General features: G+C 40.1%; 1 protein-coding gene across 2 annotated transcripts; it reads right to left on the bottom strand.

The window, feature by feature from the left end:
• Positions 1 to 360: 360 nt before the first annotated feature.
• Positions 361 to 17,296, bottom strand: LOC133544271 (protein boule-like). Of its 2 annotated transcripts, none has more exons than XM_061889441.1 (8): positions 17,110 to 17,296; positions 14,041 to 14,151; positions 7,350 to 7,441; positions 7,221 to 7,275; positions 7,099 to 7,159; positions 6,939 to 7,036; positions 4,821 to 4,892; positions 361 to 521 (listed from the first exon to the last, which is right to left on the bottom strand). In XM_061889441.1, the coding sequence occupies exons 1-8, from the start codon at positions 17,128 to 17,130 to the stop codon at positions 432 to 434; spliced, it is 600 nt and encodes a 199-aa protein (XP_061745425.1). In that variant the 5' UTR covers positions 17,131 to 17,296; the 3' UTR covers positions 361 to 431. The 2 variants fall into 2 exon arrangements, with proteins under 2 accessions (XP_061745425.1, XP_061745423.1); XM_061889439.1 differs by lacking the exon at positions 361 to 521 and adding an exon at positions 4,586 to 4,739.
• Positions 17,297 to 18,921: the final 1,625 nt, after the last annotated feature.

Raw genomic sequence — 18,921 nt, 5'->3', positions numbered from 1 at the left:
TGGTGTAATTATTTATTTTGTTCCTAAAGGAATGAGAGTTTTACACCTTATTTGAGTAAGCGACAAATTAGTTCTACTCAATTGAACTTTTCTAATTATCAAGTACAACACACATTCTAATAAAATCTTACTTCAGCAAAGTAACAAAATGGAGTAAAACCTAGCTTCAGGTACCAAAGAACTGCACCGACATAAAACAAACATGATGTTGAGCAACCAATGTAAGGAATCTTACAATGCAAAAAATGTAACACTTGCTAATTGAACTAATCCATTGCAACTCAACATAATCTCAGTCAACAATGTCCTCCAAATACACACAATTAGCATGTGAGGACATTTTTATAATGACTTGGAACATCTGGCAGGACGTAGTTTATTTAGTTTGCAATGCTTGTCGACTGTTGCGACTGATGGGTGACTACTGCCTCTTAAAGGTTATGTTGTTGGAAACAGGGTGGCACTCCTGCAGGACTTGGAGGATATGCAGCACAAACGTGTGGCGCTGTAGGGTCTGCAAACTGTACATACAGTAAATGACACAAAGCAGAATCTTAGCCTATGTTACGGGAAAAACGCAGCATATTTACCACATGCCCACTTGAGTGTATGGAGATACTAACACAGGATAGACTACAACCATCCCTCTCCATGTTGCACTTTAAATGAGGCTTTTAGGAGCAACTATTGCGAATTTAGGGCTAAATTAAGTCTTATTTTTTGGTCATATGTATTGCGATACATGTCTTTTCTTCTATCATTAAGTTGTGCTGACAAAGCGGGGCTTCTGTTTCTGTGTTAAAGGGGAACATTATCACAATTTCAGAAGGGTTAAAACCAATGAAAATCAGTTCCCAGTGGCTTATTTTATTTTTCGAAGTTTTTTTTCAAAAATTTACCCATCGTGGAAAATCCCGAAAAAAGCTTTAAAGTGCCTGATTTTCGCTATCTGTGAAGCCACCGTTCATTTTCCTGTGACGTCATCCAGTGATATACATGCTATCCAGGCGGATAGCACAGCAAGATATAGTGACATTGGCTCGAATTCAGACTCGGATTTCAGCGGCTTAAGCGATTCAACACATTACGCATGTATTGAAACGGATGGTTGGAGTATGGAGGCAGATAGCGAAAACGAAATTGAAGAAGAAACTGAAGCTATTGAGCGAATAGCTATTGACGCTATTCGGCCATGTCTGCCTTAGCATCGCTGGTAAAATGTGCAGACCAAAGGATCGGGACTTTCGCATCTTGTGACACTGGAGCAACTTAAATCTGTCGATTGGTAAGTGTTTGTTTGGCATTAAATGTGGGTGGAGGGAAACGCTGGATGCAAATGTACATACAGCTAGCCTAAATAGCATGTTAGCATCGATTACCATGCCGTGCTAATCGATGCACATTCTACATAAATCAACTTGAATCCGTCCCTGATGTGTTGTTACACCCTCCGACTACCTAGGTGACGTCACGCTCTGAGAGCAAATAATAGAAAGGCGTTTAATTCGCCAAAATTCACCCATTTAGAGTTTGGAAATCGGTTAAAAAAACATATGGTCTTTTTTCTGCAACATCAAGGTATATATTGACGCTTACATAGGTCTGGTGATAATGTTCCCCTTTAAGGATAACTTCCTTTTCCATGGTGATGCCGTTTTTAAAGCCATTATTTACATGCTACCGTAACAGTCTTACCAGGGAAGCATAATACACACAAAACATGCAAAATAGTAGGCTTCCTAACAGTTATTTTATTTTAATTTTGTTTATGTATTTATTTAACAGGGACAGTACAGTTTAACATTGCTACCCATTGGTAAACAATGTCAAAGTAAATAAGCCCCAGGCTAACTTGCAACCCTTGCCCCTTGTTAGGCTTTCTTAAAAAAAATCTGAATTTTTCAGTGTGTCTAAGTACTTTTTGAGGACATTCAACAATACCGTGATACTAATGATAACCGTGATAATTTTGGTCACAATAACCATGATATGAAATTTTCATATCGTGACATCCCTAGACACGACTGATTAATGACACCACTACTAAACAGTAACTATTTGGTTTAAGGCAAGTCACCGATTTATTCAATTTGTTAAAAACTTTGATTTATATTTTGTTGCTTCGATGGTTCGTTTAATGAGTTGAATCAATAACAAATGATAAAATCTATTGTTTCCAGAAGACTGCTCCAATAGATCCATTTTGCTGCAGATAATGTGGCCTGTGTGTGTGTGACGGGACCAGAAGAGTCCATATAGCATATTTGATGTTCAAACTGATAAACATTTTTTTTTTTGTGAATAATCATCAACTTTAGAATTTGATGCCAGCAACACGTGACAAAGAAGTTGGGAAAGGTGGCAATAAATACTGATAAAGTTGAGGAATGCTCATCAAACACTTATTTGGAACATCCAACAGGTGTGCAGGCTAATTTGAAACAGGTGGGTGCCATGATTGGGTATGAAAACAGCTTCCCAAAAAATGCTCTGTCTTTCACAAGAAAAGATGGGGCGAGGTACACCCCTTTTTCCACAACTGCACGAAGAACAACGTTTCTCAAAGTGCAATTGCAAGAAATTTAGGTATTTAAACACCTACAGTCCATAATATCATCAAAAGGTTCAGAGAATCTGAAAAAAATCACTACACGTAAGCGGCATGGCCGGAAACCAACATTGAATGACCGTGACCTTCATCAACCTCAAAGGATATCACCACATGGGCTCAGGAACACTTCAGAAAACCACTGTCACTAAATACAGTGTGTCGCTACATCTGTAAGTGCAAGTTATAGCTCTACTATGCAAAGCGAAAGTCATTTATCAACAACATCTACAAACGCCGCCGGCTTCTCTGGGCACAAGATCATCCAAGATGGACTGATGCAAAGTGGAAAAGTGTTCTGTGGTCTGAAAAGCCCACATTTCAAATCATTTTTGGAAATATTCGACATTGTGTCATCCGGACCAAAGGGGAAGCGAACCATCCAGTTATTGACGCAAAGTTCAAAAGCCAGCATCTGTGATGGTATGGGGGTGCATTAGTGCCCAAGGCATGGGTAACTTACACATCTGTGAAAGCACCATTAATGCTGAAAGGTACATACAGGTTTTGGAACAACATATGCTGCCATCTAAGCGCCGTCTTTTTCATGGACGCCCCTGCTTATTTCAGCAAAACAATGCCAAGCCACATTCAGCACGTGTTACAACAGCGTGGCTTCGTAAAAAAAGAGTGAAGGTCCTTTCCTGGCCCGCCTGCAGTCCAGACCTGTCTCCCATCGAAAATGTGTGGCGCGTTATGAAGCGTAAAATACGACAGCAGAGACCCCGGACTGTTGAATGACTGAAGCTTTACATAAAACAAGAATGGGAAAGAATTCCACTTTCAAAGCTTCAACAATTAGCTTCCTCAGTTCCCAAATGTTTGAGTGTTGTTAAAAGAAAAGGTGATGTAACACAGTGGTGAACATGTCCTTTCCCAACTACTTTGGTACGTGTTGCAGCCATGAAATTCGAAGTTAATTATTATTTGCAAAAAAAATAACGTGTATGAATTAGAACATCAAATATCTTGTCTTTGTAGTGCATTCAATTGAATATGGGTTGAAAACTGAACTGAACTGAATTATATTTATATAGCACTTTTCTCTAGTGACTCAAAGCGCTTTACATAGTGAAACCCAATATCTAAGTTACATTTAAACCAGTGTGGGTGGCACTGGGAGCAGGTGGGTAAAGTGTCTTGCCCAAGGACACAACGGCAGTAACTAGGATGGCGGAAGCGGGAATCGAACCTGCAACCCTCAAGTTGCTGGCACGGCCGCTCTACCAACCGATTTGCAAATCATTGTATTCCGTTTATATTTACATCTAACATAATTTCCCAACTCACACGGAAACGGGGTTTGTATATATACATATATATACACACACACATGTATGTATATACATATATGTATAAACATATACATACATACATATGTATATATATATATATATATATATATATATATATATATATATGTGTGCAACATTTTCAATTTATGAATGTACAACTGTTTGTTTTTGTAAAACTGTTTGTTTATTTTGTTGACCACTGACCGAAGAAATAATAAACTGAACTAAACTAGTAATACAACTTACTTCACTATTATTTATTTATTTCTAATTGTACTATTCATTGAGTAAATTGGGTACAATTTGAGAACAGGAAGTGAACAATTGTACTTGCTATTAAATGGAAAAGTGTTAGAATTAAATAAGTTCTGCTTCTTTCTACTCCTTTTCGAACATGTTGAAAAGAGAAACGGTAAATTATGATGTATCATGTTGTAATTGTTTGCATGTTTGAAATCATCTTAAACCACAAACCATTATTTTGTCAAGGGAAAATAGGCGAAAAGTTTAGTCAATAAAATTAACTGCTCAATAGAAGGTGTTACGGTGAGCACTGATATCTAATGTGGGATCCAAGTTGTTTTGGAAATATTTTGCCTTTTTAGGTAGACTCAAAAGCAGGTGTGAAACGGAAAGTTTGTCACCCAAGGTTCACTTCTCTAACCATCTCTCATGTTGTGTTGGGTCACGTCACAGTGTTTCATAAACCACAACAGCTGATGGGCTTATGTCACATATTGCAATATCTTATTGTGAGAAAGTGCACACAACCCGCTTGGCTGTGTTCTGGTGGTTAAAAGGCAAAAGTCCCCTCCTTCACTGCAATTGTATGGGATCTACGTGTTTAAGAGGCGGTTGAGAATGTGAGGCAATGTTAAAACATGTGCTACATTGGGAGAAAAGATGAATGAACTGACCATGTAGTGGTAAGGGTAACGGCGATAGTAACCACAGGAATCACACGGCGTAGGCATCATCATTGGGGGAGGCTGCAAGAAAAGATATGCTCTTTGAATTGTCCACATTTTCACCAAGCAGTTTAACAATTTTGATGACATTTAAATGGGGGCTCATAGGACTCAATTTTCAATACACATTTTTGTCTTAAGTCTGTTATTATTACTAAGTAGTCCATCTACCCACATATCGTTCCTTAAGTTCCCAAAGAATTCCTCACATTAGTGACTCAGACGTTGAGCATTTTATTAAGTTCTGCTGGAAAATAGTACATCATGGGGCCAAAACAACATGTGAAAACATGCACTTTGGACTGAATTCAAGGAAGAACTCACAGCAAAGTACAAAGTCTTCCCCTCATTGTCTTTAATAAAGGTAAAAGTGATCATAAACGTCCATTAATTGTCACGGCCTCATCTTTGCGTCCGGACAAGCGCACCATGGGCCACGCCCACAGGCATTCTCTCCGCTGCGGGCGTGCCTCCTCGCGTCTGCAGACAATCTGCAATCAGCGTACGTGTCCATGATGAGTGAGCTGCCTTCATAAGCCCGCACAACCTGCCAACCGGCCGGAATATAGTCTTCTGTACCGTAAGCCGATACCCAGCTTTATGCTCTCCCTCTCTCTGCGTTTCCCTTTCCGTGTTTCATTGTTCTTCCTTGTCGTCCTCCCCAGCAACTTGCCTTTGTCCCCGCGTGATCGAGCTGTGCGTCTCGACTTCTCTTTTGGACTTTGGACTGCCATTCTCGACCCCTTGCATGGACACGGACTCTGACGCCTCTCTCTCGCCCTGGATCATCTGCCTGCCCCAGGGACTACCTTCACGCCTTGTTCCTCCTCTCGAGTCAACACTTCTGGTAAACACTCAGCAATTAATTCCTACACATAGTCTTAAACCATACACACTCTTGGATTTTGCCACACACCATTCTCTTATTAATAAAATTATATTGTCCATTATTTTTTATATAGGTAATATATACATATAATAAATACATCGAGCAATGTATTCACACCTGGTGTCTTTGCCGTCATCTCCCTCTGTTTAAACATAACATTTATCATAAAGCATAAATAAAAACGCTTCTATTACCTCGTTTGTAATTTCCATTGTTCACTTTCTTTAAATTTGCACAGAAGACATAGATTTTCACAGAACTATATCAATGTGGAGTGTCTCATGCTGCATTTTAAGTAGGGTTAACAATTGTTTATTTTACTCCTGTTTGTTTCACATTGGGTCAAAGGGGAGGAGTTGCATCCCTGCTTTACTGTTTACCTCTCGAATTAACTTTTAGCAAGTTTGAAGTGCAACAAAAGCAACCGCCGGCTCAGTGTTACAACAATAGAGGGTTTAATGGGCGCAATGGAGGACCCTTGATCTGGTGACTCAATTCTTAGCCATTTGTTTATGACTTCGAATGCATTAAAAAAATCCAAGCATATGTCTTCTTGTCTTAAAAAAGGATTGTGAATGACAGACAGCACATCACTTTCCAATGTTTGCTTATTTCTAGTATGACTGATCTGATAACATTGTCAGAGTGCACAAGCGTTACTACTGTGTAGTAGAATCTACGGAAATTGCCTAAGATTTTCGAAGCACAATATTCAAAATGGGAGACTGAAATTGTGACATTTTGGGATGTTAAGAGGGTATTTTCACATATTTTGCGGATTGTAAATACAATCGAACATGGTTTAATGGATACAATGAAACACAGTTAAGCATATACAGTCAAATTGTTTTTCCATTCTACTGGTACTTTAAATGATCGATCAACCAATCAATCAATCAAAGTTTACTTATATAGCCCTAAATCACAATTGTCTCAAAGGGCTGCACAAGCCACAAAGACATATATTTCAGATCCCACATCAGGGTAAGAAAAAACAGAAACCAATGGGATAACAATGCAAGCCGATACCATTTGGTACTTATTTATTTTCTGATACTGAGCCTATATACACAACATAAATATCAGATCAAGACACCCCTAAAATATATATAAAATGTAGTCCCATTGATCACCTCTAGTGTAGAAATGGCTGAAGTGAACCTGCTATAAGAACAGACCTGATTTGGGTGAGGTTGGAGGTAGGCCACATTGTTGTAGTTCTTGTGGAGGTTTCTTGGGCAGATCAGGCTTTGTCGTTTGAGTTTAGTAGAACACGCTGACAGAACAACAAAACTGTAAACATTTTCCGGCCCCCAACATAAAAATAGTGTCACTTACCGTATTTGAGAACAGCTGGCGCGATGGTGAGCTTTCTGTCGTTCACGTTGATTCCGTTCTCCTAAAAAGAAGACTTATGCAACAGCTGGCCAGCAACATGTTAAAAAGAGACGCACACTTACATCTTGAAGGGCCTTCACAGCTTCGTCTTTGTGCTGAAATGTAACAAAGCCATACCTGTGCAAAGAGCTCAAAAGATTAAAGAACGGACATACTAAGGGGAACAATCTGTTTATTGCAAAGAAACTCACCCCCTTGACAGTCCTGTAAAATCTACTTTGAATTTCACCTCCGTTACAGTGCCATGCTGGGAGAAGACGCGTTGGAGGTCCTCCGCACTTACCTTCAAACACACAGGATTGGCTTTAGATTGATTTGCTTCAGGTAATGTATTGCTACTGTTTAAATACCAAACATATTGTGTCTCATTTAAGTAAGTACAACCCCTTTTATTACATTATATACTCTCAAGCGACAAGACAATGTCAATGATAAACAGTTGTACTCTGCCTCGGTTTTTAGGGGTGTCAAAAAAAAAAAAAATCAGGATTCTTATTTGGGACGGCATGGCGCAGTGGAAGAGTGGCCGTGTAAAACCCGAGGGTCCCTGGTTCAATCCCCACCTAGTACCAACCTCGTCATGTCCGTTGTGTCCTGAGCAAAACACTTCACCCTTGCTCCTGATGGGTGCTGGTTAGCGCCTTGCATGGCAGCTCCCTCCATGAGTGTATGAATGGGTAAATGTGGAAGTAGTGTCAAAGCACTTTGAGTACCTTGAAGGTAGAAAAGCGCTATACAAGTAAAAACCTATAAACCTATAGTATTTGTAACGATTCTTTACCGATTCAAAAATATAAAAAATCTATTTTATTTTCAATCTGTCCTGTCCAGCCACTCAACTTAATCATATTAAAGGCCTACTGAAACCCACTACTACCGACCACGCAGTCTGATAGTTTATACATCAATGATGAAATCTTAAAGGGGAACATTATCACCAAACCTATGCAAGCGTCAATATATACCTTGATGTTGCAGAAAAAAGACCATGTATTTTTTTAACCGATTTCTGAACTCTAAATGGGTGAATTTTGGCAAATTAAACGCCTTTCTGTTTATCGGTCTTTTAGCGATGACGTCAGAACGTGACGTCACCGAGGTAACACACCCGCCATTTTCATTTTCACATTACAAACACCGGGTCTCAGCTATGTTATTTTCCGTTTTTTCTACTATTTTTTGGAACCTAGGAGACATCATGCCTCGTCGGTGTGTTGTCGGAGGGTGTAACAACACTAACAGGGAGGGATTAAAGTTGCACCACTGGCAAGAAATCTGCCGCCAGACCCCCATTGAATGTACCAGAGTGTCTTCACATTTGACCGGCAATGCTAAGACAGACATGGCACAGAGATGTATGGATAACCTGCAGATGCATTTGCAACGATTAAGTCAACGAAATCACAAAGGTGAGTTTTGTTGATGTTGTTGACTTATGTGCTAATCAGACATATTTGGTCAGGGCATGACTGCCAGCTAATCGATGCTAACATGCTACGCTAATCGATGCTAACATGCTATTTACGCTAGCTGTATGTACATTTGAAACTAGATACCCACATTTAATGCGAAACAAACACTTACCAATCGACGGATTTAAGTTGCTCCGGTGTCACAAGATGCGAAAATCCTGATCGTTTGGTCCGCACATTTTACCGGCGATGCTAATAAGGCAGCCATGCTATGGGTTGTACTTGTATAGCGCTTTTCTACCTTCAAGGTACTCAAAGCGCATTGACACTACTTCCACATTCACCCATTCACACACACATTCACACACTGATGGAGGGAGCTGCCATGCAAGGCGCTAATCAGCACCCATCAGGAGCAAGGGCGAAGTGTCTTGCTCGGGACACAACGGACGTGACGAGGTTAGTACTAGGTGGGGATTGAACCAGGGACACTCGGGTTGTGCACGGCCACTCTCCCACTGCGCCACGCCGTCCCTATGGGCCACTTCATTAGGGCCACGCTATGGCCGAATAGCTTCAATTTCTTCTTCAATGTCGTTTTCGCTATCTGCTTCCATACTCCGACCATCTGTTTCAATACATGCGTAATCTGTTGAATCGCTTAAGCCACTGAAATCAGAATCTGAATCCGAGCTAATGTCGCTACATCTTGCTGTGGTAAACCCCATGTTGTTTGTATTGGTAGCCCTGTATGACGTCACAGGGAAATGGATAGTGGTTTCAAAAATAGCGAAAATAAGGCACTTTAAAGCTTTATTTAGGGATATTCCGGGACCGGTAGAATTTTGAAAAAAAAATTAAAAAATACAACAAGCCACTGGGAACGGATTTTTATTGTTTTTAACCCTTTTGAAAATTGTGACAATATTCCCCTTTAAAATTGCAACACATGCCAATACGGACGGTTTAGTTTACTCAATTACAATTTGAAATTTCCCGCGGAGTTTCCTGTTGAAAACGTCACGGAATGATGACGCATGTTTGTGACGTTATTGGTAGGAGGGGACATATTAGCCCAGCACCACTTACGGCTAAAAGTAATCTCTTTTCATCGCGCAATTACACAGTATTTTGGACATCCGTGTTGCTGAATCTTTTGCAATTTGTTCAATTAATAATGGAGAAGTCAGAGTAGAAAGATGGAGGTGGAAAACTTTTAGCCTTTAGCCACACAAACACACGGTGTTTCCTTGTTTAAAATTCCCGGAGGTGAAGCTTTACTATGGATAAGAGCGGTCAAGCGAACATGGATCTCGACTACATGTCAACTGGCAGTTTTCGGTGAGAAAATTGTGGTAATAAGTCTGCTCTTACCGGAGATCGGCGGAGCTTCTGTCCTGCTGCAGCTTCGTGAGAGACCAGCGTCATAGCACACCCGTGGCCACACCCCGCCGACTATTAGGTACTATTTAACTAACTAAAACACTAGCAACACAATATAAAGATAAGGGATTTCCCAGAATTATCCTAGTAAATGTGTCTAAAAACATTTGAATCGCTCCCAATGCAATCGCCTTTTTTTTTAGCTTTCTCAGTCCGAATAGCTCTTGCTGCTGGAGGCTCACATTATAAACAATGTGAGGATGTGAGGAGCCCTACAACCCATGACATCACGCGCACATCATCTGCTACTTCTGGTAAAGGCAAGGCTTTTTTATTAGCGACCAAAAGTTGCGAAATTTATCGTCGATGTTCTCTACTAAATCTTTTCAGCAAAAATATGGCAATATCGCGAAATGATCAAGTATGACACATAGAATGGACCTGCTATCCCCGTTTAAATAAGAAAATCTCATTTCAGTAGGCCTTTAATCATATTAATGTAGATGCCCGTGAAGTGTTAAATATTTCTCCTTTAAATTCATTAAATGTTTGGGAAGCATTTCATTAAACAAAACCACTTTTCTTTGAAGTAATATAGATATCGTTTAAAGCTGTTTATTTTTAAATTTGTTTATCTATTTTTAAGGAGAAACGTAGTTAATCATAGACCTGGCATCCAATGTTATTAAAAAGGTATAGATTTTGAATTGAGAATAGATTCTGAATCGAATCGTTACCCCCAACAATTTTAATCGAATTGTGTGGTGCACAAAGATTCACAGTTTTTGTTAGTAATCTGTTCCAAAAGACCAGGTGAAGACCAAAAGGTACAAAAACCAAAGCAATTTGGCTCATAAGAAATAATAGAAATCTAATTCAAATAATAAAACACCTATCTTTCCATTTTCTAACACTTGTCCCTTTTGGGGTGGCTCGAGCCTTGCCCAGCTGCATTCGGGTGGAAGGCGGTGTACATCCTGGACAAGTCTCTACCTCCTTGCAAGGCCGACACAATAACACATTCAATAGAGAATAATTATAGTTATATATGCAGAAAACAATGTGAGATACATTAAAATGATGAATGAGATCTTAACTGAATCCCTTTTGTCTTGTTCATACTTGGTTGCAAGTTCTGTCTTGAATTAAAAAGTGTATTTTACCTTTTTATCACATCTTCCTTAGACCCCATGATGGCTTATATTGCAGTCGTATTCATTTAAAAAAAGCACATAGTCGAGTCACCAACACGTGGGATTCTGTGCTTTGGCACTTGATGGAGTGGTATGAGGGCAAATGGACTAGTTTGCTAAGTGCAATTTCACGTCAGAATGACAAAAATCAGGGCGAAAGAAAACAGACTCCATTAGCGTAGTCAGGGTACAGTTTCTAAGTGACTCAACACAGCCAGTATCAAGATGATTGTGTCTTGCCGACTATAAAGCACGAGTGCTGTAGAATCAGGTTCTGGAGATGCATGCACTGAGGAGCTACGGTTCAATATGTAGTGTGTGAAGCACAACATCATCCCCTCGATTCAGAAGCAACAACCCCAAACACGCCTCCAAATGTGCCTTGCTGAGGAAGGCGCGGGTGATCGAGTGATTAAGTTTGTCTCCAGACTGAAACCCAATTAAAGGGCATCCTCAAGCGGAAGTTTGAGATGTCCAAGTCTTGTAACGTCCACCAGTGATGTCATCACTGTTCCCTTCAAGAAATATTCAACAAGACCGTGATGAAGGAGGGTCTTAAAATCACCCGTGACCTACACCACATACTTCATAGTGAAATTGTGTTGATGCCAAATGGTAAACGGTACAGAACAACAACATACAGAATCAACAGGTATACATTTTCCTTTTGTCCCACTGGCAATCAAAGCACTAAACAGAAAACTACTGTAATACTGGGCGGCATGGCGTAGTGGGTAGAGCGGCCGTGCCAAAAACCTGAGGGTTGCAGGTTCGCTTCCCACCTATTGACATCCAAATCGCTGCCGTTGTGTCCTTGGGCAGGACACATCACCCTTGCCCCCGGTGCCGCTCACACTGGTGAATGAATGATGAATGAATGATTGGTGGTGGTCGGAGGGGCCGTAGGCGCAAACTGGCAGCCAAGCTTCCGTCAGTCTACCCCAGGGCAGCTGTGGCTACAGATGTAGCTTACCCCCACCAGGTGTGAATGAATGATGGGTTCCCACTTTTCTGTGAGCGCTTTGAGTATCTAACAATAGAAAAGCGCGATATACATCCAATCCATTATTATTATTATTATTATTATAACCACATGCAGTAATAAAGAGTGCAATATTGGAATAGTGCAATACGAGGGGAGTGTAATGTGTGATATCATAACTAACTGATATACCTGCGCACTGTCGTCACTGTATTGTCGGATTAACTGTTTTTTAGACTCAGCCTTCCTTTTTTTGCCATTCAAATATGAACTTTACAGTACAGATAAAAACGCAATTTTGTTGCATTAGCTCGTTGTAGTGCAGGATAAAAGCGCAATAAGGTGCAGATATGAGTTTTTCCTTGCCCTTTTGGGGGCTCTGAAACGAGGATGTCGTTGTGGCTTGTGTAGCCCTTTGAGGCACTTGTGATTTAGGGCTATATAAATAAACATTGATTGATTGATAAACATTGAGCTATAGATAAATAGATTAGAGTACAGATAATATTTTGCAAATTTGCATATGCATCCACGTTTATGGATGTGTGTTATATTGTCTTTATATTCCAGCGAGTTAATCCGTTTTTGGGGGGAATTGAGGGGAACTGTATGTATGTATGTATGTGTGTATGTATGTAAAACGCTGTGTCTTGATGTCCAAAGAAAATCTCTCCTCATAGACAATAAAGCTAAGCATTATTATTATTATTATCATGGAGGAGGATTCCAGTAACATCCTGTGCAACTCTGCTGAATGCCATGCCCCAGAGGGTTCAGGCAGTGTTAGATAAAAAGCAGATATAAAGTAATCGAAGCAATCATGGCTGTGTGTTGAGGTATACTACTTTCCAAGCTGTACACAGAATACTCTAAAAGCAGGGGTCTCAAACTCAATGTCCCTGGGGGCCACTGGACGCAGAGTCTGAGTGAGACTGGGCCGCAAGAAAAGATTTATTCAAAAACATGTTGCATACTCCTAAGCATGTCTAGTTGCATAATGACCTTTCAAATTGTATTCCTTGTGCACCGCAACTTTCTCTGTGCAAATAAAACACGTCAGGGTGCTCCAGTGTTCAACAAAGAAATATTGCATCTCACACTTTTCCTGGAATAGTCTTTGCACATCACTAACCCTTCTCTTCACTGCAGGCTTTGAAAAAGACATATTTGGGGTTTTTGGAATATATTTGTATTAAGCCGACGCACGGAGAATAATGTTATTTCCGCAATATGTGTTGTTCCGCTTTTCCTCCCTACAGCAACACGGCGGTCGGATAATAGCGAGCGCAAAAAAGTGATGGCTCCCGGAATGTTATCCGCCGTCATATAGAAATATATGTTGTGTTCATCGTGTGAGGCAATGCAAATTAAACAAAAAACAAAACAAATAACGTTTTGAATTGGTCCAGGTTATCGGGGACTGGTATTACTGACGGACAGGTGTCGCAGTGTGACTGCAGCCCGGAAAGTAAGAAAACCCTTGTCTCCATTGCAACGTCTCTGTTGCTTTCACTCATTTGTCGCTTTTCCACTAACGCAGGGGTAGGCAACCCAGAACGTTGAAAGAACCATTTTTGACCCAAATAACACAACCCTGTCAAGCGCCATTCACATAAAACTTGCGGGGTGCATTAACATCAAACTTTCATATTAAGGTGGGGGCCGCAAAAGAAGGTCTCGTGGGCCTGCTCTAAAGTATATCCAAGTGTCATACTTATAGCATCTACTAAAAAGTTAGCTGAAATACGTTCAATTACAAATGTGAGATACATTTTAAAACGTGCACCTGTAAACATTCACTAGGGGAAAATTAATGAATGGTGTGAATTGGCTATATAGTATAACATGTGAAACTGTGTTTGTGTTGCAAATGTTTCCTGCGACTTGAATGTGAGAGTTTCTGTATTCTCACATTGTTGTCAAATCCAGCGATAAAAATCCGATTTGGGATGACAATACCCTCCGGGAAGCTGTCCTGGCTGGGTACCTGGATCTCACTGATACCTGGAGCTGCACCTGAAAACTGAAGCAGAGGAAATGACATAATATTAATATAATAAATGATCATTGTGAATAATAATGACATGATGACAAGGCTTTAGAAATATTAAGTTGGCAACACTAAATTGACCCTAGTGTGTGAATGTTGTCTGTGTTCCCCCTGTGATGAGGTGGCGACTTGTCCAGGGTGTACACCGCCTTCCGCCCGAACGCAGCTGAGATAGGCTCCAGCGACTCCAAAAGGGACAAGCGGCAGAAAATGGATGAATAGAAGTTCAATTAAGGGGTCTGTGTCACGGCCCGGATGCATGTCAACGCGCACTCATCTGTGTGCTCTGATGAGCGCACTTCCAGGACTGCTGCAGCCGGCAGCTACAATCAATCACCGGCAATCAGCACACCTTAAGCTGATCAGAGGACTGCCTTCGTAAGCCTGCACAACCTGCTATCCCGTGCCAGAACGTACCGGCAGCTACAATCAATCACCGGCAATCAGCACACCTTAAGCTGATCAGAGGACTGCCTTCGTAAGCCTGCACAACCTGCTATCCCGTGCCAGAACGTAGTACCTGTCCTATACGCAGACCTCCGCTCCCGCGTGACGAGCTGTGTGTCTCGTCTTTTCCTTGTTCCCTCCGCTTTCCTGACCGCCTCTTGGCTCTCGACCTCCCACTTTGACACGGACCTTCTCCTCCTCGTCGGCCACTAATGTGGCCGTTCCGTGGTCGCCTGCCTTGCCAGATGCTGCGGCGTTCAACGTGTCGCCGCCACCTGACTCCCCTTCGCTGGCTGGAGGGACACTTGGCCTGGCGACCCACCGCCAAGTCCTCCCTCCGCCCTCCCATTTGTTTTGAACTCTTTCCGTTTTGTTTCCTGGGGCCATCTGGAATCTGTCCCTAATGTGCAGTGAAGTGAAGTGAATTAAATGTATATAGCGCTTTTCTCTAGCGACTCAAAGCGCTTTACATAGTGAAACCCAATATCGAAGTTACATTTAAACCAGTGTGGGTGGCACTGGGAGCAGGTGGGTAAAGTGTCTTGCCCAAGGATACAACGGCAGTGACTAGTATGGCTAAAGCGGGGATCAAACTAGGAACCCTCAAGTTGCTGGCACGGCCACTCTACCAACCGAGCTATACCGCCCTAAAGGTGGGGCTCCTGTGATGATCTGTCACTTCGTTTCTGTTTGTGCTTCTTTGTTTTGTATTTACTTCCTATCAGTGCTCTTATTTTGTTTCCATTTCCTGCTTGTCCCGCTGAGCGCTGTGTTTTTCCCCTCACCTGCTGTTGATTGACAGCCGGTCCACACCGGCTGCCAATCAGCATGTTCCTATTTACGCCGGTCACGCCCGCTCCTCAGTGCTCGAGGATTGATTTTTGTTTGAACTGTTACATGCAGGACTGCTTCCTCTCTGTTTATCCTATTAAAGTCCTCTTACCTGATCTTTGTCCTCCTAGTTCCTGCATCTTGGGGTAACAATAACTGCAGCCACGCGAGTTTGTGACAGTCTGAGGTTTAACTTTAAACACATTCCTCGTAAACAGGTCGTTAAAGGCCTACTGAAACCCACTACTACCGACCACGCAGTCTGATAGTTTATATCTCAATGATGAAATATTAACATTGCAACACATGCCAATATGGACTTTTTAGTTTACTAAATTGCAATTTTAAATCCTGTTATAAACATCGCGGAATGATGACGCTTATGTTGACGCGTGCTTGTGACGTTATTAGTTGGAGCGGACATTTCAGCCCAGCACCACTCACGGCTAAAGTAGTCTCTTTTCATCGCATAATTAAACAGTATTTTGGACTACTGTGTTGCTGAATCTTTTGCAATTTGTTCAATTAATAATGGAGACTATAAAGAATAATGCTGTTGGTGGAAAACGGTGGAATGCAGCTGTCTTTAGCAACCGAAACACAGCCAGTGTTTCTTTATTTGTTGGGAAGCTTTAACACAGAGCGGTCAAGCGAACATGTATCTCTACGTCAACCAGCAAGTTTTTGGATGGGAAAATTGTGATATTAAGTCGGCTCTCACCGGAGACTTGAACGGATTATGCGACCTCCTCCTGCAGCTGTCAAAAAGCCAGCTGTGATCTTGGCTCCTCCATTGGCTTCTCTCAGAGACACTGGCGTTCACCGCAGCCCTCCGACTTTCAGGTATGACTTTATAATCTCACTAAAACACTATTAACACAATAAGCAGATAAGGGATTTTCCAGAATTATCCTCGTAAATGTGTCTAATAACATCTGAATCGCTCCCACTGCCGTGCCTGGAGCCGACGCCTTTTTTTTTTTTAGTGCTTCACTCTAACTTTCCTCATCCACAAATCTTTCATCCTCGCTCAAATTAATGGAGAAATTGTCGCTTTTTCAGTCCAAACAGCTCTTGCTGCTGGAAGCTATGATTATAAACAATGTGAGGATGTGAGGAGCCCTACAACCGTCACGCGCACATCGTCTGCTACTTCTGGTAAAGGCAGGGCTTTTTTATTTGCGACCAAAAGTTGCGAACTTAATCGTCGATGTCCTCTACTGAATCCTTTCACAAAAATATGGCAATATCGCGAAATGATCAAGTATGACACATAGAATGGACCTGCTATCCCCGTTTAAATAAGAAAACCTCATTTCAGTAGGCCTTTAAGCTGTTTATCCAACAGCATTTATTTAGTTAATATATTTACAACCAACGTTCAACATCCATCCATTTTCTACCGCTTGTCCCTTTCGGGGTTTGCATACATTTTTTTTTTTACAGATATTTATGGGTCAGTTAATAAATTTAGTTAAAAGATAGCAGCTTACAAACAATGTACAACCAAATTTTATTCAAAAGGCAGCATATTAGAAGGGAAATATAAAAAATATATATTTTTACTGTTATTTTTTTAATTAGCGTGTTACCAGGTAGCATACATGCTAACAAGTGGCTTAGGACAAAAACAGAAGTGGCGCTTGAACTCACGTTTTGGCAGTAGTCCGCCATTGCTGCAATCCCTCAAAGCTGGTGTTTTGGAGTATGGTTTATGAATATGACAAAATAATCTGGATCAATTGTTGTACATTAATTCGCGATTGGTGCAAAGTTTTTTTTCTAGGCTGCACCCATTACGGAAGTTGGCGCATGAATCTCGGGTCCTATTTCCGACCGCAGCACTTCAATCGCGTAATGTGTGCGTGCGCGTTTGTATATATGTGTGTGTTTGTGTCTTAACCTTTATGTTTATTTTTTGGATGTTTCATCCAATATTAGTTGCCAGTGATTACTTTGACTCGCCGTACATGTATCAAATTACCGTGAAGACGGGTAATAAAGCTGGAGAACACACAAAACAACATTAAAAGGCAGGTATAGTTCCCTCCTGTCCTGTGTGCGCGCGTTGCTTGGGAACGAGACAATTGCACACGATTGCCACACGGGGGCGTTATTTTACTTGACATCACATTACATGTGCCTGTGCGTTATATCAGTGGTGTGAACAACATGTGTGGCCAATTCATATCAAAATAAGAGCACAAGCTTCCTCACATACTTCCTGTCCCGAATTTTAAGAAATTGTGCCACTTTTTGCATTATTTGACAAAACAATACGTAAATAAAACATGGATGAATCGATATTTTGGGCTAATATAAAAAACAATGCAACCTAGAGAGGAATATCCATTAAAAAACTTAATTGTGTGTTTATCTATTGCAGGGGTCACAAACCTTTTTGGCACCAAGAGTTACTTCTTGGGTACTGATTAATGCAAAGGGGTACCAGTTTGATACACACTTAGATAAATTGCCAGAAATAGCCAATTTGCTCAATTTACCTTTAATAAATAAATAAATTATATATATATATATATATATATATATATATATATATATATATATTAAAAAGGGTATTTCTGTCTGTCATTCCGTCGTACATTTTTTTTCCTTTTAAGGAAGGTTTTTTGTAGAGAATAAATAATGAAAAAACACTTAATTGAACGGTTTAAAAGAGGAGAAAAAACGAAAAAAATGAAAATACAATTTTGAAACATATTTTGTCTTCGATTTCGACTCTTTAAAATACAAAATTCGAAAAATATGAAGAGAAAAACCAGCTAATTCGATTCTTTTTGAAAAAATGTAAAAAATAATTTATGGAACATCATTGGTAATTTTTCCTGATTGAGATTAATTTTACAATTTTGATGACATGTTTTAAATAGGTTAAAATCCAATCTGCACATTGTTAGAGTATATAACAAATTGGACCAAGCTATATTTCTAACAAAGACAAATCATTATTTCTTCTAGATTTTCCGGAACAAAAATTAAAAAAAAAAAATTCAAAAGACTTTTAAATAAGATTTAAATTAGATTCTATAGATTTTCTAGATTTGTCAGATTATTTCTTTTTAAATTCTAATCATAATAAATTTGAAGAAATATTTCACAAATATTCTTCGTCGAAAAAACAGAAGCTAAAATGAAGAGTTAAATTGGAATGTATTTTTTATTCTTTACAATAAAAAAAAAATACTTGAACATTGATTTAAATTGTCAGTAAAGAAGAGGAAGGGATTTAAAAGGTGAAAAGGTATATGTGTTTAAAAATCCTAAAATCATTTTTAAGGTTGCATTTTTTCTCTAAAATTGTCTTTCTGAAAGTTATAAGAAGCAAAGTAAAAAAAATAAATGAATTTATTTAAACAAGTGAAGACCAATTTTAAAAATATTTTCTTGGATTTTCAAATTCTATTTGAGTTTTGTCTCTCTTAGAATTAAAAATGTCGAGCAAAG

Source organism: Nerophis ophidion, linkage group LG27 (assembly GCF_033978795.1).
Source record: "Nerophis ophidion isolate RoL-2023_Sa linkage group LG27, RoL_Noph_v1.0, whole genome shotgun sequence".
Taxonomy (NCBI): Eukaryota; Metazoa; Chordata; class Actinopteri; order Syngnathiformes; family Syngnathidae; genus Nerophis; species Nerophis ophidion.
This window is presented reverse-complemented; position numbering and strand designations above follow the sequence as displayed.

Bases quoted from the DNA above. Each gene is read 5' to 3' on its own strand.
- LOC133544271 (XM_061889439.1), bottom strand. From the start codon at position 17,130: ATGGCGGACTACTGCCAAAAC. The intron at 7,442-14,040 runs GTGAGAATACAG...GTGTGTTTGAAG, and splicing joins TCGCTGGATTTGACAACAAT to GTAAGTGCGGAGGACCTCCA. The intron at 7,276-7,349 runs GTGAGTTTCTTT...CTCTTTGCACAG, and splicing joins TTTACAGGACTGTCAAGGGG to GTATGGCTTTGTTACATTTC.